The following is a 26,944-nucleotide window of genomic DNA, read 5'->3' on the forward strand; positions in this document are numbered from 1 at the left end:
TGACACTTACTAACGGACATTGACTGACGCTTACTCACACTTACTAACGGACACTGACTGACGCTTACTCACACTTACTTATGGATGCTGACTGACAATAACTAACGGACACTGATGCTTAGTAATGGACACTGACTGACGCTTACGTACACTTACTAATGGACGCTGACTGAAGCTTACTTACAGATGCTGACTGACGATTACTAACGGAGGCTGATTGATGCTCGATAACGGACACTGACCGACTCTTACTAATGAACGCTGACTGATGCTGGCTGACACTTACGGAAGGTGACTGAAGCTTGCTGACACCTGCTAATGGACGCTGACTGACTCTTACTAATGGACATTGACTGATACTGACGCTTACTAACGAACACTGACTAACACCGACGCTTACTAATGGACGTTGACTGACACTGACGCCTACTAACGGACGCTGACTGACGCTTACTAACAGACGCTGACTGACGGACACTAAGTAAGATCTCCCTTATTACTGGGAGATCACAGGGGAGGGGGTACTTTTTATTGTGTGTGCGTGTGTGTGTGTTTTACACTATATGGATGCAGGCTCTGATCCCTCACAAAGTCAGGGATCAGAACCTGCATCCATGATCAGATACTGTGATTGGCAGCTCTGATCACAGAGCTGCCAATCACAGTATATAGCAGCATGTACCAGCGTCATTACACAGGCACTGGTACATGCTGCTGCAGCAGGAGGGGGTCACAGCAGAGATCGCTCCTTCCCCCTCCTCCTCGCAGCACTGGCTCCCCAGTCCGGAACTCACTCTGAGCTCCGGGATCCGGCGAGCCAGTGCTGCTGCCAGGAAGAGGGGGAAGGAGCAACCTTGACTGTGGCCCTCCGGTGAGTACTGGCAGAGGAGCGGCGGCGGCGATCGGGGGCGGGGGAGGGATGACACAGCAGCAGGGGGAGGATCGGGGGAGGACACACTATCAGAGGAGGTGGGGAAACGGAGGACAGAGGACACGGCATCAGAGGGGGGGCAGACGGAGAACACGGCATCAGAGGGAGGGCTGGAGGACGGAGAACACTGCATAAGAGGAGGGAGGATAGAGGACACGGCATCAGAGGAGGGAGGACGGAGGACACGGCATCAGAGGAGGGAGGACGGAGGACACGCCATCAGGGGAGGGGGAACGGAGGACACGCCATCAGGGGAGGGGGAACGGAGGACACGCCATCAGGGGAGGGGAATGGGAGGACACGCCATCAGGGGAGGGGGATGGCCGGGACCGGGGATTTACCGCTTGCTTCACCGGCATCAGTGTATCGTTACCAATCCACTGATGCTGGTGATCGCCTGTGCTGGACCCCTTCAGGGTCATCAGCTGACAGTTTAGTTTCGGCTCCCGGTCACTGTTTGTGTAAACAGTGAGCACCGGGAGCCGGGAAGTTATTGTACGTCCTGGTGCGGAAAGTAACCTCCTGCCAGGACGTACAATAACGCCCTGGTGCGGCTAGGGGTTAAAGCAAAGGGGCCCCACAAAAAATGTAGAGATTATTTTTTGACATGTCATAATTTAGTGGTCAGCCTATAATCAAGCTGATTGTTGGCCCTATTACAACGGCCAATATTTGCCTCATTTGACAGATAATTGGCTGTGTATAATAGGGCCTTTAGAAATCACCCTCTGTTTATGCAGTTGGCCCTCTGGGATGGGGAACCTTTCGAACTACAAATTACTTTGGCGTTTTAGTTAAAAGTAAATTTCACTTAAGCAACCAGTGTTAGGCGGCTACTGCCAAGGACAAGTAAAGGGTGAATAAAAAGACATTAATTACAAAACAAGTTGATCATTTTAGCACTGCACAAATCACTAGACAGACATGGACATGAAATATTGTGCACGGTTTTGGACACTATTGAACATAGTGGAGCTAGGGGAGTGGGTAGGTTACGGTAGCCAGAAAGATGATCAAAATTAGGGTTATTTAGTTTAGAAAAAAAGACAGATGACAGGTAAACAAATAGCTATGTATATATTGGTTTTACATGGGCCATTGGAGGAAAGATAATGAGCACTGGCCTTGTTTGCACCAATTTTTCACAGTTAAAGTGTCACTGTGGTTATAACTGTCAAAATCTAAATCAACAGTAGATGTGATATAAAGCTAGCTTGCAATTTACATTCATTTATTTATTTTAGTTATAATTGAAAACATGGCCCTGTTTTCTGACTCTCTTTTTCTCCAAAATCAGGAAACAGTCAGAAAACAGGAAGTACCCCAGGACATCTGAGTGCTCACAGAGAGAAGGCAGTCATGTGATTGACAGACACATTGAGCAGTGACTCTCTGTACTGGCCGGAATTCCTGTGATAACAACAACAAAAATAATCAATGTATATTGAAAGCTTGCTTTATTTCACATCTACTGGTGATTGTGAAAGTTATAACGACAGTGACACTTTAATGGTAACTATAATTCCACTTGCAATGTAAGTCTATGGTGCTGCTGGTAGTTTTGTAGTCCGCTCGCTTTAGGAGCAAGAGGAATAATAGTTACCCTTTAAACTTTGTCAGCCTTGTCATCCTCACATCTCCTGTTTACATAGTAATATATGCGGCTAATGACTGATTTTATTGGCTGCACAAAAGATCCAATAAGGCGATGAATGGGTGTTTAGTTGCCAGCTAATTGTTGGCTCTTGTACAGGGGTCGGTTTTCGTGAACAAGCATTTCTGGGGATGTTCATTTGCCTGATAATCAGCCCATGCAAAAGGCTTTAAAGGGAATCTGTCAGCTACAATTCACATTCCTGCTGACATTAAATTCCTTTTACATTGACAGATTTCTCTGCCACGGGCGACCGCAAATGAGCACCGATGAGATCGGCGCTCGTTTACAGCCCCTTTACACAGCATGAGAAATTGAGCAGTCTGGCTGCAGGAATGAACCCATTATCGTTCGTGCAGCCATGGAAACTGACAGCATGGATAAGAGGGGTTTTGAAGATACAGTAGCATGGACGTAAGGGCGAGAGAAAAGGATGCCAGATCACAGCACCAGCGCACAAGGTAAGTATGTACTGCTGCATGATCCGGAAATTGACAGCACGTATATATGTATCTGCTGTCAATTTTCCTTTATCATTATTGACCACACAACCCTGTTTCACGGAAAGATATGTGGCCAATAATATATTATGAAGCAGGCTTAAAAGACACGATCAGCCGAGGATCAGGTATTTTCCCTGTCCTCAGCTGATCACTGTCACTTTTACACAAGCCTATTATCAGCCACAGTACCATTTCTAGCAATGCTCCTGCCCAACAATCGGCCATGTAAGGTAGCTGTTAGGTCAAGGAGACATATGGTATCTTTTATATATATCTCTCTGCACTTACAAGAGAGATACCTGAACATGCTTGGGACTCAACTTCCGGGTGTCAATCAAGCTGGAAGGGTAAGTGATGAGACATTCCAGCTTGCAGCTTTCTGGGGGCTTAGAAAAGCCTTTCTGACTCTTTGTAACAGTGTGTTTTCCTAGATTCTGGAAGCACAGCCTGATATATGAAAGATACAGTGTGTTTCCCTGATCTAACAGCTATCTAAGTGTCACCAGTTTTGAATGTGAACGTGTAGTCGTAAGCCTACACACTGGACATGTTGATGCATAGAGGACTACTTAGCTCAAAAATATAATAGAGGAGACTATCAGCTTTGTTTTATCTAATGAGAATTATGATAACTTAATGTTAGGGGTGTTTTGTAGGTGTCAAAGGAGTCCCTTTAAATCTGGTTGCCAGATTTACAGCCAGGAAGAATTATTTTCTCTTTCAGATGGGGAACATTGACTTTACCTCATGGAGTTTCCTATTTTTTCTGTCTTTCTATGGATCACCACTGCAGGGTAATAAGCTAAATGAATGGATGGATTTCTTTTACAAGTTACAAAATAATATTCTCTTTTTGCTTTTACAGAATTTATAGAATTTTTACATTATTAATATTGAGCAAAATGTACATACTACCCTTAGAAATTTATATAATAACTGTTCATTTTTTCCTTATAGGAACTCTCTATCCAGCAAGAAGAATGAGCTTTCCCCCTTCCAGTGCACCTGGGCGAGGAATAATGTGGGAATGGGAGGAGCTCCCAGGACAGTGGGTCCCATTTGAAACCAGATTATCAATCTTGATCCAAGAAGCTTTTGAGAGACATCAGCCTGGTGTTCGTCTCGGAGAGCCCTGCAGTGGGTCTCATATATGCTTTCAAACCATGACTCAAGTAGAATTTCCCTCACAAAAGAAAATAAGAGTTCGTGCTCGAGCTCAGACTCCCTACCCTACAGCTGGAATAAAGTGTTCTTCAGCTCCAGTTAATTTTCATCCTGTGGTGCCTCAACTTCTGAATGGGCATTCAAAATATGGGTCATATTCTTCGTACAAAATCCCCACCAGTCCTAGTCAGGATTTAAATTTCAACAAATTGCTAGTGAATACCAACCAGAGTTTAGTGCACTCTAACAGAGCGATACCTAAATCCAACAAAGATCTAATGAACTCTGACCACGCACTTGTCAGCACAAGTGATAATGTATTAATTAACGGCAACCATGTGAACATGAACCTACAGCAACAGACAAGTCACAGCAGACATGACCCTATGAACTACAATTATACTTCGGCTGATATTGGACACATGTTGGGTAATTCAAGTAATGAAACGATGAACTCAAACCAGATATTAATGAATTTCAATTCTAGTGTGGTAAATTACAGAAATGGACCATTACATTCCAATCATGGACTAAATTCTATTGATCTTTTAGTTGACTGTAATCAAGATGTACAAAATACCAGCAATGAATTAATTAACTTTGAAACCAGCGTAATAACCCCAAGTAATGGGCCCTCCTATTGCAAAACCACTCCACCTACTTCCAATCTTTGGGCTGAGAAAACAAATGCTTTTCTGCTGGAGTCTAAAGAAACCATCCAACCCCAATGGACACATTTAAATTCTGACTGTAGACATGATAATTGTAGCCCTGCATTAGGGAGATCTAATTCTAAAAGGGCAGCTTCTAGATCAGCACTGGTACAATCAGATTTAAGGCACAAAGAATTGAGAACAGATCTAGTAATGCCTTCAAATTATAAAACTGTGTTAAATAGGTCAAATTCTAGGCCCGAAGAGTATAGAACTGAATTGCGCAGATCAATTTCTAGGCCAGACCAAAGTAAACCAGAATTTTTCCGATCTAATTCTAGACCTTATGATAACCCTGAATCTACTGGGTTTATTTCTCGACCTTCTGACTACAGACCTGTATTGGTTAGGTCTACCTCTAAACCTGTATATGACAGATCTGACTCAAGACAAGCAGAATTTAAACCGGTGCTAGCTAGAACAGAATCCTGGCACGATGATGCTCAATTAGTTGTAGAGAATTTGGACTGTGGAAATGCAGGCTCAAGACCTGAGTTTGTGAGATCTAATGTTAGACTTTCAGATGCTAAGCCTGAGTTTGTTAGATCTCATTCAAGATGCACTGACTCCAAACCTGGTCTAGCAAACACCCATCCTGTCCTCAGCCATTCAAAATCCACTTCAGCTGGTAGAGGATTATATAGATCAACTTCGCTGAGAAGAAGTAGAAGTCCACCACCCTGTACTTGTCCACAATGTCTTCTGGTACAAAGTGTAAAATCTGCCAGTTGGCCTGGAGGACAGAGAGAAACCAATGGATTGTGGAATGGCGGGGATCAAAGTCAAAAGGCCAACAGCATCACAAGGTAAGGTTGGATTTGTGCTCAGGCTTCTTACTGATTGTTAGTTGCTGTATTTTCTGAATATTCAATGTAAATCAAGAAAAAATATAATATATATGTATATATATATATATTAATCAGCCATAAGTTTAACATAAATACCATATTACCATCATGACAATGGCACCTGTCAAGTGGTGGGATCTAAGCAGTCAGTGATTAGTGAGTTTTTGAAATTGATATTTTGCAAGTATCTTTTATTCACTAACAAGTAGAAAAAATGTAGCAGCACTCACTGATTCGCTGTGTAGAGCTGTGTAGCTAATGTCTCTTGGGCCCTGGTGCAAGAGGTCAACTTGCCCCCCCCCCCCTTGATGCTATTGTTGTGTGTATATCTATATCAAGACCGATATTACCAGTATATAGGAAATATTATCACCATAAATATTACCGCCATACTGTTACTAACCAAATCCTGTATACTGAGACCAATATTGCCGATAATACCAGTATACAGTATACAAATATTACCGCCACACCACTACCATCTCCACCATATTGTTACTGACCAAATCCAGTATACTAAATCCAATTAAACACAGTACCAGATTACAAGTAACAAATATAACCACCACATACTGACTAACACCACTGCTACTACGGAATAAAATCCACTGTACACAGATCACTATGACCTCATCCAGTCATATAGAGGTGGATTCAGCTCTACACAGGCTCTATACACCATATACATTACACTGCAGTTATATCAAGTGACTCACAGGGGACGTCTTCTTTGATCAAAGTTTTTCCCTTTTCCAGTTTGTCCTCTTGGGCCATTATGAGAACTTCTCCGAGCCACAAATCTACAGAATCTGCCAGACAGACATATTAGGCTCCTCACTCTGGCACCATCCGCATCTCTTTACTAACTGCATATCTGTAATAGCCCCTTTACACCCTCATTTAGTGGGTAGGCTGACTCTCTAGGTGACCCCCTTATAGTATATGCATCCCTCTGTACATGCCCTATTGTATACACCCCCCGTGTAGTCCCCTTATAGATGGCCCCCCAATGTTTCCCCCTTATAGATGCCCCCCATGTTACCCCCCTTATGGATGGCCCCTGTTATCATCTTATAGATGCCACCCCATGTTAACCCTACTTATAGATGGCCCCTGTTATCCCCCTTATAGATGCCCCCCATGTTAGCCCCCTTATAGATGCCCCCCCATGTTAGTTCCTTTATAGATGGCCCCTGATATCCCCCTCATGTGTCCCCCTCATAGATGCCCGCGGTCTATGCAATATATATAGTTCAGATTTTCCTTACCGAAATCTTTTCTTTCCATGAAGTCCCAAGGCAGCACAACAGAGGGTTAACATTATTTCTCTTTTCCTACTAACAGAAGAACCAAAACAATAGTAATACACATATACTATCATTTAAGAGTAATTAGCACTAGGCACCTCCCCTACTGGCTATATAAACCCCTAGAGAACAGACACACACGTGAAGTATGCAGCAATAATATTTAATGAGGGTTTGTAACTTGTGCTGCCTTGGGACTTCATGGAAAGAAAAGATTTCGGTAAGGAAAATCTGAACTTTCCACTCGTCCCTACGGCAGCACAACAGAGGGATATATAAAGCAATAGAACAAGAGGGTGGGATTTACGTAGTCGCCAGTTCCAGCACACTCCTGCCAAAGTACGCCTCTCTGTTAGGAAGGGCATCCAGCCTGTAATGCTTGATAAAAGTATCAGGTGATGACCACGATGCAGCTCTGCAGATTTGGTCCATGGATACTTGTGCCAATTCCGCCCAGGAAGCAGCTGTCGATCTGGTCGAATGGGCTCTTATGCCTTCTGGAGCAGATACACCTGAGGAAGAGTAGCATTGAGAAACTGTACCTTTAATCCACCGTGCTAAGGACGCTTTGGAAGCTGGTTTCCCTTTATTTGGTCCTATGTATTGGAGAAAGAGAGAGTCAGAGAGTCTAAAGTCCTTTGTCTTCTCCAAATAAATTAGGACCTTAACATCTAAGGTGTGGAGTTTGGCTTGAGCCTCATCCTGAGGGTCTGGAAAGAAATCTGGGAGAAAAATCTCCTGGTTAATGTTGGCGAAGGATGCTACCTTCGGTAGGAAGGAAGGTCTCATACGAAGGATCAAGCAATCTTGCATTATTCTCAGAAATGGATGATCTGCCGACAGAGCTTGTATTTCCCCAACTCTTTTTGCCGAGGTGATGGCCACCAGAAATAGAGTCTTCCAAGACACGGATCTAATATCAGTAGTTTGTAATGGCTCAAACGGAGCCTGAGAAAGGGCCTCTAACACCAATGGTAAGTCCCAGGCAGGTAATGGACTCTTGACGGGAGGGCGAAGATTTTTCAAGGCTCTGAAGAACTTAGTAACATGGGACAGGTTCGAAAATGCGCCATTAAAGTGAAAATTGATCGCTGAGAAATGGACCCTTAAGGTGTTGAACTTGAGGCCTTTGTTGAAACCTTCCTTGAGAAACTCTAATACATGTGAAATCGCTGGAGCAAGGATATTATGTGCATTACACCAGTCGTTGAATTTTCTCAGGATGCGGCTGTACACCTTCACCGTAGCCGGTCTGTGGGCAGCTGACAGAATATGGATTACATCTTCTGATAACCCTATAGATTGTAGGGCTACCCTGTCAGAAGCCAAGCTGTCAACCTCAGTCTCTCTGGGCACGGATGGAAGAGGCCTGCTTGCAGAAGAATGTCTGGTCTCAGAGGGATTTCCCAGAAGCGTCCCTTGGCTAGAGACACCGCCAAAGGGAACCAAGCCCTCCTGGGCCAATAAGGCAGGACCGCCAGAGCTGATGCCTTCTCCTCCTTGACCTTGGTCAGAACCCTCATGATCAGAGGAAACGGAGGAAAGACATACAGGAACTTGTGTTTCCACGAGATTGAGAGACCGTCTAAGTAATCTGGATCGTCCGTCCTGTAAATTGAACAGAAGGTCTCTGTCTTGCGATTGAGTCTCGTTGCCATCACATCCAATTGCGGCTTCCCGAACAGGGTGACTAGATGAGCAAATACCTCCGGATGAAGGCCCCATTCTGCCGGATTCAGCTGTTCTCTGCTGAGGAGATCGGCTTGGATGTTGAGCGAGCCCCGGATGTGAACTGCATGAAGGTCTAGGAGATGATTCTCTGCCCATGACATAAGGAGACTGCATTCCTCCATCAAACCCGAGGATCTGGTGCCCCCCTGCTTGTTCACATAGAATACCGCTGGGAGGTTGTCTGACTGAACCAGGATGGTTCATCACCAGAGGAGCGAAATGACGCAGGGCTAGGCGGATCGCACGCAGTGCTTTGCGGTTGGACGAGTACGAGGCTTCCTGTCTGGACCACCTTTCTTGAACCCACTTGCCGTTCAAGTGGGCTCCCCAACCTCGAGCTGACGCATCTGTGGTCACAACCAGACGTGGGGTACTGGACATAGACCTGCCTACCGAGATCTTGTCCGGCCGAAGCCACCACGTGAGATCTGATCTCGTGGGAGATGATAACCTTATTAGCCTGTCCAGCCCCCAAGGCCTCCTGTTCCACTGAGATAGGATATCGAGCTGCAGGGGTCTGAGGTGAGCCCTGGCCCATGGCACAGCGTCCAGCGAAGACGTCATGAGCCCCAGCACGCTCATGGCGGAGCGAACCGTCACCTCTGGTTCCTGAAGTAAGCGAGATACTTCTGTCACCAAGCGCTCCAACCTCTCCGCGGAGAGGAACAGTCTCATCGAGATGGAGTTGATGCTGAAGCCCAGGAACCTGCAGACTCTTGCTGTGGAGAGGCACGACTTTTCCTTGTTGACGATGAAGCCATGCTCCTCTAGCGTCTGCTGAGTCAGGCGAAGATGGTGAACTAGTTCCTCCGGAGACGGGGCTTTGACTAGCCAGTCGTCTAAGTACGGAATTATGTATACTCCCCGAAGCCTCAGATGAGCAGCTAAGATTACCGCGACCTTGGTGAATACCCGGGGCGCTGATGACAGGCCGAATGGCAGACAGGTGAACTGATAGTGGCGCGTCTGGCCTGCTGCCGAAAAAGCAATCCTCAGGAACCTCCGATGACTTCTGAGGGTAGGCACATGTAAATAGGCATCCTTGAGGTCTAATGTCGCCATATAATCTCCTTGATGCAGGACTGCGCTGACGGACCTTATTGATTCCATCCTGAAGTGCTTTTTTGCTATGAAGGTGTTCAGGAACGTTAAATCGACCACCAGTCTCCAAGAGCTTCCTTTTTTTGGAACCGCAAATACTCGGGAGTATACCCCGAAACCTCTCTGGTGTCGAGGAACTTCCTCTAGAGCTCCTTTTTCCAGGAACTCTTGAACCAGGCCAAGGATATGCGGACTGCTCCAGTTGCGGAAGAATGTGTGTGGGGGAATACTGGTTAACTCCAGAGCATAGCCCCTGCTGATGACAGATCGGACCCAGGAGTCTGATGATGTTTGAAACCAGACTGCAACAAACTGGGCGAGTCTGGCCCCCACAAGCCTGCTGGCGTCAGAAGGATGAGCCCTTCGCTCCTCCCGAAGAGGGCTTTTTCTTATACGTGGATGATGTATCGGCCTGGTAATTGGGCTTCCTCTGCTTAGACTTCTGCTGAAATCTTCTTCTGGCTGGAGACCTCCGATAGGATTTCTGTTGCGGGCGAAACCTAGGCTTCCTAGGGGGTTGAGGAAATGCCACCCCTTTCTTTGAGCTCATACCCTCCAGGATGGGGGTAAGCTGAGGGCCAAAAAGGTTCCCAGCCTGAAAAGGCAAGGAACAAAAATGGTTTTTAGAAGAAATGTCACCTGCCCATTCCTTCAACCATAATGCCCTCCTTGCCACTGTGGACGAGGCCATATTCTTGGAATTAAGGCGGATCATGTCCAAGGGGTAGTCCGAAAGGAATTCAGCGGCTAGCTTCATATCGGGGATATCTTTCAAGATATCTTCCCTCCGGACACCATCCTTGAGATCTTTGGACAAACGGCTTAGCCAGACCCTGAGTGCCCTACTGACCGACACAGAAGCAACGGAAGCCTTAACAGCTTGGGCGGCCCCCAGGTAAACACGCTTAAGAGAACCATCGGCCCGCCTGTCCATCTGGTCTCTAAGCAGCACCGATTCATCAGAGGGGAACATCGATTTTTTAGATAACCTGGCGACCGCCATATCAACACTGGGAACGGAATCCCATGCTTCTGAACACTCAGGGTCTAACTTATAGACAGATTTGAAACGGGAACCTAGATCCGCCTTTTTTTCCGGTTTCGCCCATTCGGCCTCCATGAGGGAGTCCAACAGCGGCTGTTTAGGCAAGGAGTGACTAGAGCTCTCAGAAAAATAAAAAAGAGCCTCCTTCTTAGGGAGCTTGGAAGACCTAGGTTCGCCCTCTACCGTCTTCTTAACCGCAGTGATCAGGGAGGTTACCTGATCCTTATGCAGTAAGTAATAATCATCCGGGAGGCCACGATCAGGGGTACCTTTATCAGGAGAGGCTTCTGAGACTGAGTCGTCCTCCTCCTGTGATGACTGACATGGTGAAGAGAGAACAGAGGCTGGGACAAGAGCCTGTGTCGTAGGCACAGCATGGTGATGGCTTTGTACCTCTCTGAAGACATCTGACAGTTGGCTCTTGAACCATCCCATAAACTCCTTAGCCTCCGACTGCAGGTTTCCTCGAGAAGACGGGGCAGAACAAATGCGGCAGACATCAGATCTACTGTCATCTGGTAGTGGCTGGTCGCAGCTGCGGCACATCCTGTGTCTGTCCTTGCGTCTCCTTTTTCCATAAGATCCGTGCTGCTGATTGTCCATCCTGAAATATAAGCAGGTAAGTAAGGAGGCTGAAAGTGGTATGGAAGATGCAGGTGGGGGCACAGCCTATGCCTGCTAACATACCTATTAGCACCAGAGAGGGAGCTCCTGGCAGAGTGCTGGGAGCTAGCTCAAGTCCACAGCACCTTTAAATTCATAAGCCCCGGGCAAATACAGAGGGGCCGGACTTACCCGACCTCCAATCGCGGCCTCCGGACCTGCTGACGTCACCGCCGGAAGTGACGATGACGAGGCGGCCGGAAGTGGGGCAGCGCACATCAGAGACGCTGCCCACGGAACCCGAGATAACACAAAAGGTTCTTCTTAGAAGGAACAGAAGAAAAAAACACGTGTGTGTGTGTTCTCTAGGGGTTTATATAGCCAGTAGGGGAGGTGCCTAGTGCTAATTACTCTTAATTGATAGTATATGTGTATTACTATTGTTTTGGTTCTTCTGTTAGTAGGAAAAGAGAAATAATGTTAACCCTCTGTTGTGCTGCCGTAGGGACGAGTGGAAATAAAGCTAGTGGGCACCACTAATAATCATGGAGTGCTAAACCAATGCATATAAGTAGTACATCATCCTCTCAAAAGAAAAAAACATATGCACAAAAAATGGTAGCACATCACAAAAATCTTTATTATAACACTAACATAGATACAAAAATACCACATAAATATATGAATGTAAAAGTAGTAGTAAAATGAGGGGGACAACACCCCAAATACTGCTCTAGATTAAAAACACTAAAATGTCACCATAAGTCCTGCTGGTGTTCCAGCCAGGGCTAATCTACCACTCTGACTCTGGACCGTATGTACAATAACAAAAATCCAACATCTCTACCTAGACAGAGACCCAGTAAAACAAAATATAACCACAAATAATGGAGCATAGGAAAAAAAAAGAAAATTGAAAAAGATCACCATATACAGTCCAACAGAATGAGAGTCAGATGGGATAAGGAATCACCCCACACGTTCTGCCGTCTAGCGGCTTCCTCAGGGATGTGGGCAGTAGAGTGAGGGGCATAGTATATATACCTATACAACATGTGAAAGCAATTACAGATTAGATGAAAAAAATATCATACCATGGAAGAGCTGCACATGTGCAGTAGCATCAAGAAGCTGCCACTAGAGGCAGAAGTGTATGGGCTTCAATAATATGGCAGCCGCATATATGAATATAAAAGCGACTGAGAAGCCAGCACCATTTTGGAGTAGTCACGCATGTGCAGTAGCATTGGAAGACATTGTCACTAGAGGTAAAGGTAACCAGACATGAATATGGCAGTCACTATACATATATAGAGAAGTCGGCGCCATCTTGGAGTAGTCACATATGTTTAGTAACATGCAAAGCACATTAAATTAAAAAAAAAAAAAAAAAAAACACGACTCACCTGACAACTCGCTCCCCAGTTGTGGCTCTTCTCTCCTGCAGTCCAGTCTGGCGGGCTAATGCGCGGTTCGCTAGCTATGTACGGTCGCATCCCCAGCAGCGCATGCACCAGGGAGCTCTGTATGTGCCGGGGCTGTTACTTTCGGTACAGGGATCGCGTGTTAGTGACGCTCCCTGTGCCGAAAGTTCTTCCCCGCCGCACACAGTGCTGTGCTGTGCTGCCGGGTAGGTCGCCGGACGGAGGCAGGGAGCCGCGGGTGAGCCGGGGGCCAGATTGGACTGCCTCTTGTGATCGCAAGCTAAACACCGTGCAGTGGGCCCCTCTTGGTAGCGGCCCAGTCGCAGCTGTGACCGTGGTAGCTACGCCACTGGTGTAGAGCCTTTATTCATTACAAGGTAGGAGGATACATGGCAGGTGTGTTTAATGCCAATCAGCACTTTGATCGGCCAGACACAGCAAATTAGGGAGTGCCCCTACTGGTTTTCTATGTGTGAAGAATTTTTGGACCATACATTGTTGCTACAAAGGAAGGGGAAGCAGCACTTTTGCCCAGAGCCCATGAGCCTGTAGCTACGCCCTTAGGCCTTATCCACACAACAGAATATTCAGTACTTGAATCAGGATCCAAATTTATGAACAGAAAAAGTACCCACTGATTTCAATGTGATCATCCACACATTCTGTTTAGGAAACAGATTCTTTTTTTTGGACACTGTTCTTTCCACACAAAAAATTAGGATTTGCAAGTATACGATCTCTTTTGGCAGAAAAGAGGCTCCAATAAAGTCAATGGGTCAGTTTTAAACAGATGACTTGTGTGTCTGGTTCTTTTTTTCTGAAAAATTGCCCAGCAAGCCTTAGGCAAGCTCCCCAGTGGCCATTTATTACCCTCCTATCTGTTTTTGTGGATACACAAAAACTGATGCAATACTTACATCATACTTATGGTTTCTCCAGGCCATCACTGATCCCAGAAGAAAAACAGATGTGTGGATACGGCCTTACAGTTATCAGAGTCTTTCAGATCACCCAATTATAATGTGGTTTCATGCTAAGGCCGGGTTTACACAGTCAATACTGTCAGTATTGTGGTCAATATTTTTAGCTGCTGCAAAGAGTGGAAACGACATATGTGTACATATAGATTGAGTTTAAGTGGTTTTAACTGATTTCTGTATGTTTTTGGGAATTTGCAGGGTCCCACCACTGCCTCTCTGTAATATAGAAGGTTCAGGAATGGTCTCACCAGCTCTGGCAGGTAACAATATAATTAAAACCAAACTAAAGTTTTTCAAACATACAAAACGCAAATACAATAATCATAGTTCAAAGCATTATTAATAACTAAATATTACTTTTACATTAGGTATTAGTGGTCTCCTGATGAGTGCTGCAGGGCTTCCTGTCTGTCTATCAGTCCCTGCTTGTCCTATTCTCCATCCACCTCCTGTTAAGAAAAGAGATCTACGTCCAATTCCTGGAATTCAAGGGACCAGTCGTAAAATAACTAATAAGAAAGGTGAGGGACCTCTACAAAAACTTCTTTTCTTCTAAAAATATTTGTTTATTTGTTTATAGTAATGCCCACCCACCCTTATCTGTATCCTGCTAAGAAAACAATGAAAGTAAGTTTGTATTTACATTCCTTCTCTTAAACCCTTTTCACAAATGAGCGTAACTGTGCATCCATTTTGGTCGTTCTTACAAATGGGCGTGCAGCTACATCCACAGGATGGCATGGGCATAGGAGCCTTTCCCTTGTCATTGACGGCAGGAGGCGGCTGTCAGTGTCAGGAGTGTAGATGCAAAACAATCCTGACAGTTAAAGGGAACCAATCATCTCCTGGAGGGAGTGACTTGGCCTCAGTACAAGGCAGTACTGTTCCCAGCAGTATCCAGCAGGGGCAGCAATTTAAAAAAATTGATCTTAACTCCTCTATCCCAGCACCCGATAACTAGGCATGGAGGGGGGTAGTTGGAGAGGCATGTAGTCAATTTGCCTCTGCTCTCTTCCCAACCTGTAATGGGTATCCTGAACTCTGGGCTTTGCATTAACTTTTAAAGCTCAGGATGCCAAGCAAGCGTGAGTAGCTGGAAATAGGGTGGAGACAGTGGTACTACATGCTGCTTTGACTCCCCATGCCTAGTTTTTGGGTGCCCAGAGAATTAAAAAAAAGTCCCATGAACATGAAAATGGCAGTAAGGGTGCGAGAAGATAATAAACAAGAAAACTTGCTCCTCCTCGTGCCTCCATTGCGCCGCTCTTGGGTCCCTTTGATGGCCACAAGCTGTCATCTTCTACTGGAAACTAAGTGATTGCCCGCTTAGCCAGTCAGTCACAGTGTCCCGCCTCAGTCACTGATTGTCTGAGCAGGCAATCATTTAGCCCAGTATTTGATGTTGCAGCTAGGAGGGCTTCAGGACACCAACTGTCAATGGGACCCAGGGTCATCGCTATGGAGCATGAGGATAGGTAAGTTTACATTGTTTTTTATTTTTCCACACACCCCTGCCTGTCTGCATTTTTTTAGGCTTTGTTGGACTTCTCCTTTAAAGATCGATATTGTGAAAATGCCATCCCACCGGAGGGAGTGTTGGAGAGCTGAGCCTGGCAGCTGTAAGAGACTGAGGCCATCTAAACTTAGTATCTAAACAGTTAAAGAGGTACTCCAGCGGGGGGGCTATTTTGGGATCCGGCCAGGGAGGAGGTGGCTGAGAGAAAAGACGACCACTTACCTCCCCGGATCCAGCGGCGGGTCCAGTATTGCGGCGCTCCGGTCCCCGGTTCCCAGATGCTTTCTGGTGTCTCCCAGTCAGTGACAGAGGCGGGATCTGAGCGGACTTGAAACGGATCCCGCTTCTGTCTCTGACTGGCTGAGCGGACTTGAGACGTCACGTCTCGAGCCCGCGTCAGACACCAGGAAGCGGCCGGGAACCGGGGACTAGAGCGCCGCGACACGGGACCCGCCGCTGGATCCGGGGAGGTGAGTGGATGTCTTTTTTCTCAGCCACCTCCTCCCCGGCCAGATCCCAAAACAGCCCCCCCCCCCGCTGGAGTACCCCTTTAAAGGCAACCAGTCACCTCCCTGAGGGAGTGTGACTGGTTGCCTTTAACTGTTCAAATACTGAGTTGACACCCCTAGTTTCTGTGCAGATTGTTGTATAGGAGGGGGTTGGCACTCTGTGGAGCTGTAGTGCATGAGGTAGAGAAGTACAAATAGTAGTATAGAGAGAGACTCACCAACGTTTGTGAATACAGTTCAATAGATACATGGAGTACACATTTCGGCAAACAAGCTGATGAAGGCTTTTTAGCTGAAACGTGTACTCTATCTATTACATTTATGCTTCACTGAATGGATAAAAAAACATCTACTTTCTGTGTAGATTGGCACAAGCTACCAGAGTAACCTCAATGGCATAGATTAGGGCATCTAAAACATTTTGTACCTGAACCTCACCAGGCAAACAAGTACTTATGCACAATGCCGGATAACCTTGTAATGCAATATAATATCCCAGAGCAGAATCAAACCAGCACCACAATGCAGAAGTAAATGCTGCTCCACTAACACCACAGTGCAGAAATACACACTGTTTCACCTATATAACCCAACACCACACTGCAGAAATTCATACTGCTCCAACTGTAGTAACCCAACACCACATTACAGAAGTACATACTGCTCCGCCTGTAAAACAGTGCCACGGTGCTGCTCCCTGTGTATAACCCAACACCACACTGCAGAAATACATACTGCTCCACCTGTAGTAACCCTGCTTTATCTGTATTAATACTTACTGCTCCACCTGTATAACCTTACAATACAGTGCACAAAATAGATGTAAGGAGATGTGAAGGGCACTCACTCACCATTAAAAACTTTATATTTTATTGAAGATGATCAATTAAACGCCAAACATGGAAGGCTAGTGGCAGAGACGCCAGTTCCTCAATGCAGCGTGATAGCTGTTTCATGCATGCCCATGTGTATCATCAGACCAGGTCTTAAATTGGTTGCTATGGGCAAATTAGACAAGTGTTTTTTAAATAATATTTATAATACTTATTTCTATAGTGCCACCATACTCTGCAACACATTCTGAGGGTACATACATATACAAAATCAGACACTACAGAGATACACATGTAACCATCAATTTAAAAGATGAGGCATGCTTGCAACACTTTTGCAAGGTGGAGGATATATGTAAAATAATCTTTTCTTATTGCTATTTTTTAATCTCTTATAGCAAAAAAGCCAGAAGAAATGATAAAGCAGTTCTTGCAAAGAATGAGAAACTCTCCATCAGAGGTATGAAGTTTGTGATATTTCCCCGCATATTGTATGATTGTGTGTACTATTTGTGTTAATTTAATGTGATGCCGGGGCTACAGGGAACATACTAGCTGGGTATACTTACCCATCCTGCACTGCCACAGCTACCGGTTTCCAGGCTATCTGGTGTTTGCAGCTGTTCCTTCTTCGGAAATTCCACTGACGTGTCGTGCAAACAGGAAATGACCACTCAGCATAAACCACTATTATGTTCTCTGTAGCCCTGGCAGCACTAACACAGCATTTACACGGAGCAACCCCTTTAAGATGAGTGTCCGGCATTATGTATATGAGACACAGGTATGTTGCCATGACAGGTTTTATTAAACATCAGTGTATGAAATTTGAAGAGGTTTTACCACCCCTGTGGGAAGTCCTGGAATGCTACTTTGACCGTAAAACAATAGCCTGCTTTAGTTATAAGATATCTACATACACTATTCAGGCGCAGGCCTGCTCAGTCAGTCAGCGGCCGAGGTGAGACCCTGCTACAGCCACTGACTGACTGAGCAGAGCTGACACGTCTCGTCTCGGGTCCTGTTACCCCGCTACCATGGTGAGACTAAATATTCATTGCATACTTGTTATATATTGAGGCTTCTTCCCCAGTACTGAGTGGCCACTTTCTGCTGAAAACACAAAAAACAGTATGTGAGCTATTCTCTCTGTCTCCCCCTGGGAGGGTCCCTTCTGAGACTGCTGATGTAAACAAGTCCCTGACTGGCTTTATCTGCAACATTATAGCGTCTTTGTAATGCTGGGAGGATTAATAACAGTGAGTTCATTAGCAACTTGACCTCAGAATAACCCTCCCAGCACTACAAAGAAGCTACAATGTTGCAGATAAAACACAGGGACTTGTCTCAGAAGGGAGAGGGGAGGAGGGGAAGACAGAGAGAAAGGCTTACACACAGATTTTTGTGTTTTCACAGAAAGCAGAAGCTCAGGAGAAGGAGACTGAATAGATAATAACAAGTATGAAAGGAATTGTTAGTCTCACTATGGGCAGCAACATATAAAAAGTTATGTTTGAGTGGAATACCCCTTTAAGTCACGTGCGCATTGAATTTATCATGAAAGAATATTAATACCTTTGAGGCTGTAAGGAGCTCTGTAAATCACGATATTGTCACTACTGATCATATACATAGTTTAAAAGAATCTGTCTGATAAGGAAAAAGATATAGATATGGTAAGACTTAGTGTGTAGTAGCATTTATGTGCACATTTATTATTTCACATTATTACGTACCTACATGACTGTTAGTCTATAACACTACTTGTTTTTACATCTAGGATTGTACTCACTGTAAAAGAACTCTGACAGAAGGAGAAGTTGGCAGATTATACCGCTGTGGTCATGCCTACCATGTCCGTTGTCTGGCAACTCTGTACAAGGTCTGAAACCACGAAACAAAGAGCTTTTATGTTAAAACTGTTAAGTATGGTAAACTTGGCCAGAGGCACAGTAGCTAGAAGGGGAATGCTAATAAAAATAAACCTTAGGATGTACTAGATAGAACTACTGAGATTATACTGACATAAAATATCTATGTCAGACACATACTATGGGCACTATTCCACAGTAACGATAATCGGCCGGATCGGGCCCATTTAGCCCGATTCGGCCGATTATCGTTCGGTGAAATAGAGAGAACGATCAGCCGATGATCGTGTCTTCGGCTGATCGTTCATTTAGGGCCAGACCTAAAATCATCGTTCCCCACCGTGCATCGCTACGGTTGAATAGCGGTGCGCGGCGGGCAACCGACAATTTGAGAAGAAACAGCATCATCATCATCATCATACATTACCTGGCTGCAGGGCTTCTTCTCTGCGCTGTCTTCATCCCCAGGTCCCGCACGCTCTATCTTCTGAATGGCCGGTCAGCTGACGGAGCGCTCAGCCAATCACAGGCCGGTACCGCCGCGGCCTGTGATTGGCTGAGTGTGGCCTGTCAGCTGACCGACCATTCAGAAGATAGAGCGCGGGAGACCCTGGGAGGAGACGGAGCGGAGGACAAGCCCTGCAGCCAGGTAATGTATGATGCTGCAAGGGCTGCAAGGACATCGGGAACAATGTCCTTGCAGCCCTTGCTCAACGATCATCGGGCCGTGGAATAGGCCCAGTAAACGAGCGGCGATCTAGTAGATCGCCGCTCGTTTACATCGTTGATCGGGCCCTCCTCGGCCCGTGGAATAGGACCCTAAGTCATTCCATAATATGGACCCCTTATGGGCAATGTATGAATACATAGGGCTTAAAGGGGTACTCCCGCAAAAATCTTTACTTTCAAATCATCTGGTTTCAGAAAGTTATATAGATTTGTTATTTACCTCTATCTGAAAATCTCAAGTCTTCCCATACTTACCAGCTGCTGTGTGTCCTGCAGGAAGTGGTGTATTCTACTGCCACCTATGTCCATGTCAGAAACTTTCCAGAGCAGGAGAGGTTTTCTTTGGGGATTTGTTACTGCTCTGGACAGTTCCTGATATGGACAGAGTTGCCAGCAGAGAGCACTGTGTCAGACTGGAAAGAAAACACCACTTCCTTACAGACTTACAGCAGCTGATAAGTATGGAAAGTAGAAGTAAGTTACAAGACTATTTATCTTTCGTAAATCAGTTGATTTGAAAGAAAAAGATTTTCACCGTAGTACCCCCTTTAATGTACTCTCTATATATGTACTTTATCCTGGTCACTCAATATTTAAACAAGCCGCCTTTTGTCAGTAACCATGAACTGATTTAAGAGTAGTATTGGTATACAATGAAAATACAGAGGAATCTAGTAAATGTTATTGAAAAAGAAAAGGAATCCTACATTTAAAATTTTTCTTTCTAACAGGATGGCACTTTACGTTGCCCAACTTGTCAAACATTATATGGAGTGAAAATAGGGTCTCAGCCTCCAGGGAAGATGACTTTCCATGTTATTCCTCATTCCTTGCCTGGGTATCCTGACAGTGAAACTATACGCATCATTTACCATATTGCTCCTGGAGTTCAGGTACAGACAGTGAAGGACATACATGTTGTGTTGGTATATTACTTTAGCAGATATGGGTGCAGCTTTGTATTGAGAACCATAACCCATGAGCAACAAACAATACCCTGTCTAAAGAGAGGAATAGGAGTACATGCAAGTTTACTCTCTATAATTTTATGAACATTATACCCAGAGGGCCCATGTGGTACTTTTATTTTTACTTACTTTTTATCATTCTTATTTTCACAATTATTCATATTTTTGTTCATACAATTTTTATCTTTTTTCATTTTATTTGCGATTTTCTTTGTAATATATTAAAGTTGTTGTTTTCTAATATATTCATGGAGTTAAGCCTGATTGAATTCTGCAACCCTGTACATCCATTGTCTATTATTTTTACTGACCTTTTATACTTATCCGTACATATCATTATAGAAGTATCTTGAGGACCATTCACTTTTTATCTATTGGTAAATTACTTTAGTTATACGTTTATATCAATATATTTCCCAAGAATAGGTTATATATATGTTATATCTGATATATCACATTTTGTCTTTTGTTTCTAATATAGGTAGTTACACATATAATATATTACAGCATAATAAATAAATCTACCTTGGTAGGAACAAACCTAGCGATCTTACCATGTTTGCCTGATGAGGCACCTTTAAAATACTTTTTCTTTTGTCGCCTCTAGGGTCCAGGCCAACCTCACCCAGGAATGAAATTTACAGCCCCTGACTTCCCACTTCACTGTTACCTCCCTAACACAAAAAAAGGGAGAAAGGTGAGTGTGTCATATTAGGTCTAGCTGGTAACCTTCTTTTAAACAGCAGTTCTAAAAGAGGAGTTATTATTATTCAGTTGTTTAGTTAGTATTTTTATATTGTGTATAGACATTTCTATAGACATGAGTTAGTAAAGCAGTAGTTTGATTTAAAAAATGACAACTGTGGAAAGTAAAGTTGATATAATATGGTACTTTTTTTTAGACTAAGTAACTAAAATAACGAATTAAAAAATAACTTGATCGGTTAGGTCCTAAATTGCATTGTAATTAAACTACTAGTGTGCTGATAGGATGCTGATCTCGAACATTTAGAGATGTTTACATTCCTTAAAGCTTATTTAAGTAGAAACTAGTGATACGCAAGTAAGGGGGCATTTGTAAATCACTGATGCTACGGAGCGTGAAGCTGCCAGCCCAGCATCAGGAACTCCAAGCATCATGTATCATGATGACTAGAGCTCCGAACCTGTTCAAATCTTCCCGCTACTGTACTGACACAGCTGTCATCAGAGATTTGGCCTTCTCCTTTATCTCCTCATATCTCACCAACGTTATAATCAGTGGCTCACACACCACTTCCTCATCCTCTTACTGTTGGAGACCGCCAAAGCTCTGTCATGTGGCCTCTACGTTTCTCAGTCTATACTTTTGACCTGTGAGGGCGTGTTTAGACTACAGAATCTGCGCAGATAACATCCCGTGAATTCCACCACTCCCCCCGCTTGACTCTCCGTTTGTGCCATAGAGTCCATTCTATGCTCTGGCAGGAATTTGCCCAAGCATAGAATGGAGTCTATAACACGGGCATAGAGTCAAATAGAAGAGTGTGGGGGCGAGTGGCGGAATCCGCAGGATTTTCTCAGTGCGGGTTACGTAGTTTGAACGCACCCTAACACATAATAGATGGCGTCAAATACCTTTTTTATGCTCATGACATTTAAATCTACTTCACAAAGGATGTCACCTTTCTGCTAACCAGAGTCCATATCTGTCTGTCAGCTATATTTTCCTTTTTTTCCTCCTGCTTTCTAAAACTCAACATGAAGACAACTGAATTTCCCACTTGAAACTCCACCACCACCACCCTACTGGATCTTATAATTAAAGGTTCCACTCTCCTCCCTGTCCCACATGTTTGCCACCTTTGGTCACCTTCAATTCTTTTCTCTTTCAAACAGCACATCCAGGCCCTAACCACTTCCTTACACATTCTCCTTGAAAACATTTTAAGAAGCAGCTGATTTCTCCACTAAACTACTTGTACATGCCCTCATCATCTCCTGCATGGACTACTGCAACAATCTACATCAAATATTTTGCTTCCCTCTACACTAGTAGATAGCTATCTACTAGTGTCACTTGTTGCTGCAATCATATAATATATGCTCCTCTGAAGGCCTCTGCTTGTGCTCTTCCTTTATCCACATCTTAATCAACTTTCTCCTGTGCTCCCTCTATGCAGAGGAACTAATTACCTTGACAACTCCAGCTCTCAACCAAAATTAAGACCTTCAAAATAAACCTTTAAACCCATCTCTTCTGGAATGCCTACAACCTAAAATAACCCTGCTGCCACTATATTGCGCCATGATCGTCTGCAGACTTAACCATTTACAGATTACTACTATCTCCCTTACCTATTGTTTCCCTTCCTCCCTTGTAGGTTGTAAAGGTCCTATTACACCAAAAGATTATCGGCTATACTTGGCTGATCACCAGCCCTTGCGGCCGATCGCTTGCTCTAATAGTGCATGTTAAAGAGTCACTGTCGTATTTTTTTTTTTTGCAGAAATCAATAGTCCAGGCGATTTTAAGAAACTTTGTAATTGTATCCTCCTTCCTCTTTTTCATCCACTCTGAAAAATCTGAAAATTGTGACTTGTTGCAGGAGACGTACCCTGTCTGTTCTAGGGAGAGGGGAGGGGGGAGGAGGAAGGAGGGAGTTAGCCGGCAGCAGAAAGCAGATAACAGAGGATTACAGGCACGGAGCTGGGTGACAGCTGTAATCCGAGCTCAGACAGGTCACTGGTGATGGTCAGAACAGATAACGGGTGAGGGATTTGTAGATTAACTCTTTGTTGTCCTGTTTTGGTCTTTTCTTTAGCTCTCTCCATAGGAGAACAATGAAGACAGGGGGGAGAGCTTCAAACTGCTTTTTCATGATAAAAATGCATTTTTCGGATAATAAACCCAATTACAAAGTTTCTTAAAATCGCCTGGACTATTGATTTCTGCAAAAAAAAATTTCACGACAGTGACACTTTAAATAAAAGACCACGATCATCCAACATGCATGATGTCGGCTGATCGCGCTCTTTTAACTTATTGAAACGGCCCTGTCTGCCCCATCACTCCTAGGAATAGGGCTAAGTAATACATTTTCCACTCCCTGGACACCACCTTTGATATAGTTGATAACATATAACTTATTTAAATTACATCAGTCATGTAATATACTAAATTAAATGCTACTAAATTTAATAAATTAAATTAAATGCTCTCCAGCCAAGACTGTTTGACCTCATTGAACTTTAATGAACTTCTGACTCTGGTCTTTATTTCTTTGTAGGTCCTTCTCCTCTTGATAAAAGCCTGGGAAAGTCGCCTCCTCTTTCCAGTCCTACCTTCACGTGTTTCTGGTGTCCTAGACTCTGTATCCATTTCCCGAATCCCACTCAAGACAGAGTTTGGATCTAATGTAACTGGAAAAGGATTTCCAGACTCCCGTTATCTGGACAGTGTCTTGCGTCAGCTCCAGGATTGGGGGGTGTCAATGGACTGATCTGGTACATCAAATGCCAGTGACATACCAGCAGAGTTTGCTTAAAGTCATTGCAGTGGTTACATTAACCAGTCATTTCCGAAGTATACAGTTGTCTGCTTTTAGTGCAGAACAGAGTATTTACATTTGTATTTATATTTCTATATTTTGTACGAGTATTTTTCTTCTCTCGGTGTGGATTCTCTGCAGGTTAATCTAATCATTGCCTTCATATTCTCTGTTGTTGAGTGAATTTGAAGTTATAGCTCATAAGTTCAGGATTGTTACTAGCCCTTTATATTCAATAAGTTCTGTATGACGAAAAAATAATTAGATGTAAAACCCCTACTTTTATTCTTAAAAAAGAGCTGATTATTATTACAGACCACATATCATTTGAGAATAGTTCCTAGACATACACTGCCTAAAGGCCCTATTACACAGAGCAATTATCGGACGTATTTGACCGATTATCGGCCATTACGGCCGATAATCGATTTGTGTAATTAAATAAGTGGTCTAGTTTAGGCAATACTAGGGCCCCTGTAGAAAGAGCTCACTATTAAGAAATTTTCTGCTAGATCCTTCTTGGGTATCTGTGGAAGTAAAAGATATATATTTTTTTTTAAATCTGATTAGCTTTAGTCTGGCTTCACCCTAAGTTTTTGCAATCCGTTTTTTCATCCGTTTTTTTGCGGATGAAAAACTGATGAAAAAAACAGATGCAATTGTGTGCATCCATTTTGATCCGTTTTTCCATTTACTTCTATTATTAAAAAAAAATGATCAAAACAGATCCGTTTCTTTAACGTACACAAAAATATAGTCGACCTCATTTTTGTGTCAGTTAAAAAAAAAGGATGCGTTTTGGTCCATTTTTTTTATAATGGAATTCAATGAAAAAACGGATCAAAAGGGATGCACACACATGCATCCGTTTTTTCCATCCTTTTTTTTTTTTTTTTTTGCAAAGAACGGATTGCAAAAATAAAGTGTAAACCCAGCCTTAGTCAAATGTGATACATAAAACAGTAAAACCTGCAAAGAATCAATGCCTGTTTGTCATCTACTAGTTCTCGTTCACTCTCTAGGAGATGCATTTCATTGTTCTTCAATTGGTTTGTTTGTTTGTTAAAAAAAATAATAATTATAACCTCCTAGCATAACTGTGGAGCCTTTATATGTGGCTAGTTTAACTTAGAAGAAAGAGTAGATTATTCTTTCTGGGTAAAGTCTAGCCTGATGTAACTAACTAAGCAATTTGCCTTTGAATACAATCTCAGGTTTTTTTTATGGTCATTTTCAATATACAGTATACTTCAAAGTGAAAACCCCATTATAAGATATCTAGAACTGTTATTTTTGGATTATTTTCTTTTGTGTTCTTTGTCTTTTCGTAAACCAGGCTACCTTAAAATGTTGGGGAAAAGATGTTATTTTTCACCCCACTCTGAGCAGGTTTTGCCCTTGTTTGCCCTTGTGAGATCTCATTCTGGAATCTGCAAACCGACAGAAATCTCATTCTTGCTTTACACATGCACAGAGCAGAAGACATAGAAAACAAAATCAATTACCGTATTTTTCGCTTTATATAAGACGCCCCCCCCCCCCCAAGGGTATATTCACACGGGCGAGTACACAGCGAGAGTCCTGGCAGTTCCCATACACTACATACTTGCTGCGGTCTAAACGACCGCAGCGAGTATGTAATTATACCGCCCTTAACCCCTTCTGCTCCCGCCCGGCTCCCCCGCTGTAAGCATACTTTACCTGTCTTTGCTGCACGGGTCCGGCGTCCTGCTCTCCTGTCCGGCCAATTAGTGTGTTGCCCCGCCGCAGCCACTGATTGGCCGGGCGGGAGAGCAGGACGCCGGACCTGTGCAGCAAGGACAGGTAAAGTATGCTTACAGCGGGGGAGCCGGGCGGGAGCAGAAGGGGTTAAGGGCGGTATAATTACATACTCACTGCGGTCGTTTAGACCGCAGCAAGTATGTAGTGTATGGGAACTGCCAGGACCTGCCGGGCTCGCAGCGAGAATCTCGCTGCGAGCCCGCCTGTGTGAATATACCCTAAGTGGGGAAAAAAACTCAGTGCGTCTTATAAAGCGAACATGCCGGGTCCAAATGCCGGCATGCCGCTGTAGACGCCCACCGGCCGGCCCGCCCGTTGTCAACACCGTCGCTCTCCCTCACCAGCCCATCCCCATCGCACCCGCACAGACCTGCTCCTGTACTTCACAACGGCAGTCAGATGACACGGTGACGTCACTCAGCTCCGGTCACATGGCTCCTAGTTTACCTAATGTTTTATACTGTGGCTTCTCGACACTGGGAGACATGTGACCTGAAAGTGGTGCAGCTGCAGAGCGGAGTTGAAGTGTGAAAGCAGCAGAGCCAGGGGCGTAACTACCACTATAGCAGCCATAGCGGCTGCTATGGGGCCTGTCGCATCAGGGGGCCCCATGGCCTGCTCCTGCAATACACTGGGCCCCCTGAGCCGTCATCATTTGCAGCACCGGGTGGCCCTGCTGGTCTCCTGGGTTTTGCAAATGTCCCTTTAACTGCAAGCACTCCTGACCAGAGCTAGCAGTTATGTAGTTACGACTTCACTTGACCGTTTAGTGGTCAGTCGGGGGGGGGAGGGCCCAATCAAAAGTTTGCTATGGGGCCCAGCAATTTCTAGTTACGCCCCTGAGCAGAGCGGCAGGTGAGTGCAGCGGGCGGGCTGTCAGGACGTGTCTATGTGTTGTATACTAATATTAATGTACCGTAATACAAGTCAAGAGTCCCGGCAGCAGAATGCAGGCCTTTCTGAAAGGGGGTACGTCCATCAGCACCAAGCCTGGAGAAAAATAAGTGCCCCCTGTGTGCCACCTACAGGTGATGATGCTCTTCTTAAAGGGACAGTCTGGTCCACAGCTAAAGGTGCTGAGTCTAGGTAGGGGCTCCTACTTCTGTCACCTGTAGCTCCCAAATGGTCACATTGTCCTGCATAACCTGCACCTCCTTGTACACTTGTATATTATATTATAAATTTATTGCACTGTGGCATGT

The 26,944-nt window shown here is 44.4% G+C and overlaps 1 protein-coding gene across 1 annotated transcript in view; it reads left to right on the forward strand.

The window, feature by feature from the left end:
* DTX4 (deltex E3 ubiquitin ligase 4) overlaps positions 1 to 25,546 on the forward strand; it is a 49,101-nt gene extending 23,555 nt beyond the window's left edge. The window contains exons 2-9 of the mRNA XM_069979245.1: positions 4,046 to 5,771; positions 14,203 to 14,264; positions 14,373 to 14,525; positions 17,261 to 17,322; positions 18,643 to 18,744; positions 20,194 to 20,355; positions 21,038 to 21,127; positions 23,700 to 25,546. Of these exons, the coding sequence (XP_069835346.1) occupies positions 4,046 to 5,771; positions 14,203 to 14,264; positions 14,373 to 14,525; positions 17,261 to 17,322; positions 18,643 to 18,744; positions 20,194 to 20,355; positions 21,038 to 21,127; positions 23,700 to 23,912 (2,570 nt within the window). The 3' untranslated portion in view covers positions 23,913 to 25,546. The remainder of the gene's footprint in view (positions 1 to 4,045; positions 5,772 to 14,202; positions 14,265 to 14,372; positions 14,526 to 17,260; positions 17,323 to 18,642; positions 18,745 to 20,193; positions 20,356 to 21,037; positions 21,128 to 23,699) is intronic.
* The last annotated feature ends 1,398 nt before the right edge of the window (positions 25,547 to 26,944 follow it).

This window comes from Dendropsophus ebraccatus, chromosome 8, assembly GCF_027789765.1.
Source record: "Dendropsophus ebraccatus isolate aDenEbr1 chromosome 8, aDenEbr1.pat, whole genome shotgun sequence".
Lineage (NCBI taxonomy): Eukaryota > Metazoa > Chordata > Amphibia > Anura > Hylidae > Dendropsophus > Dendropsophus ebraccatus.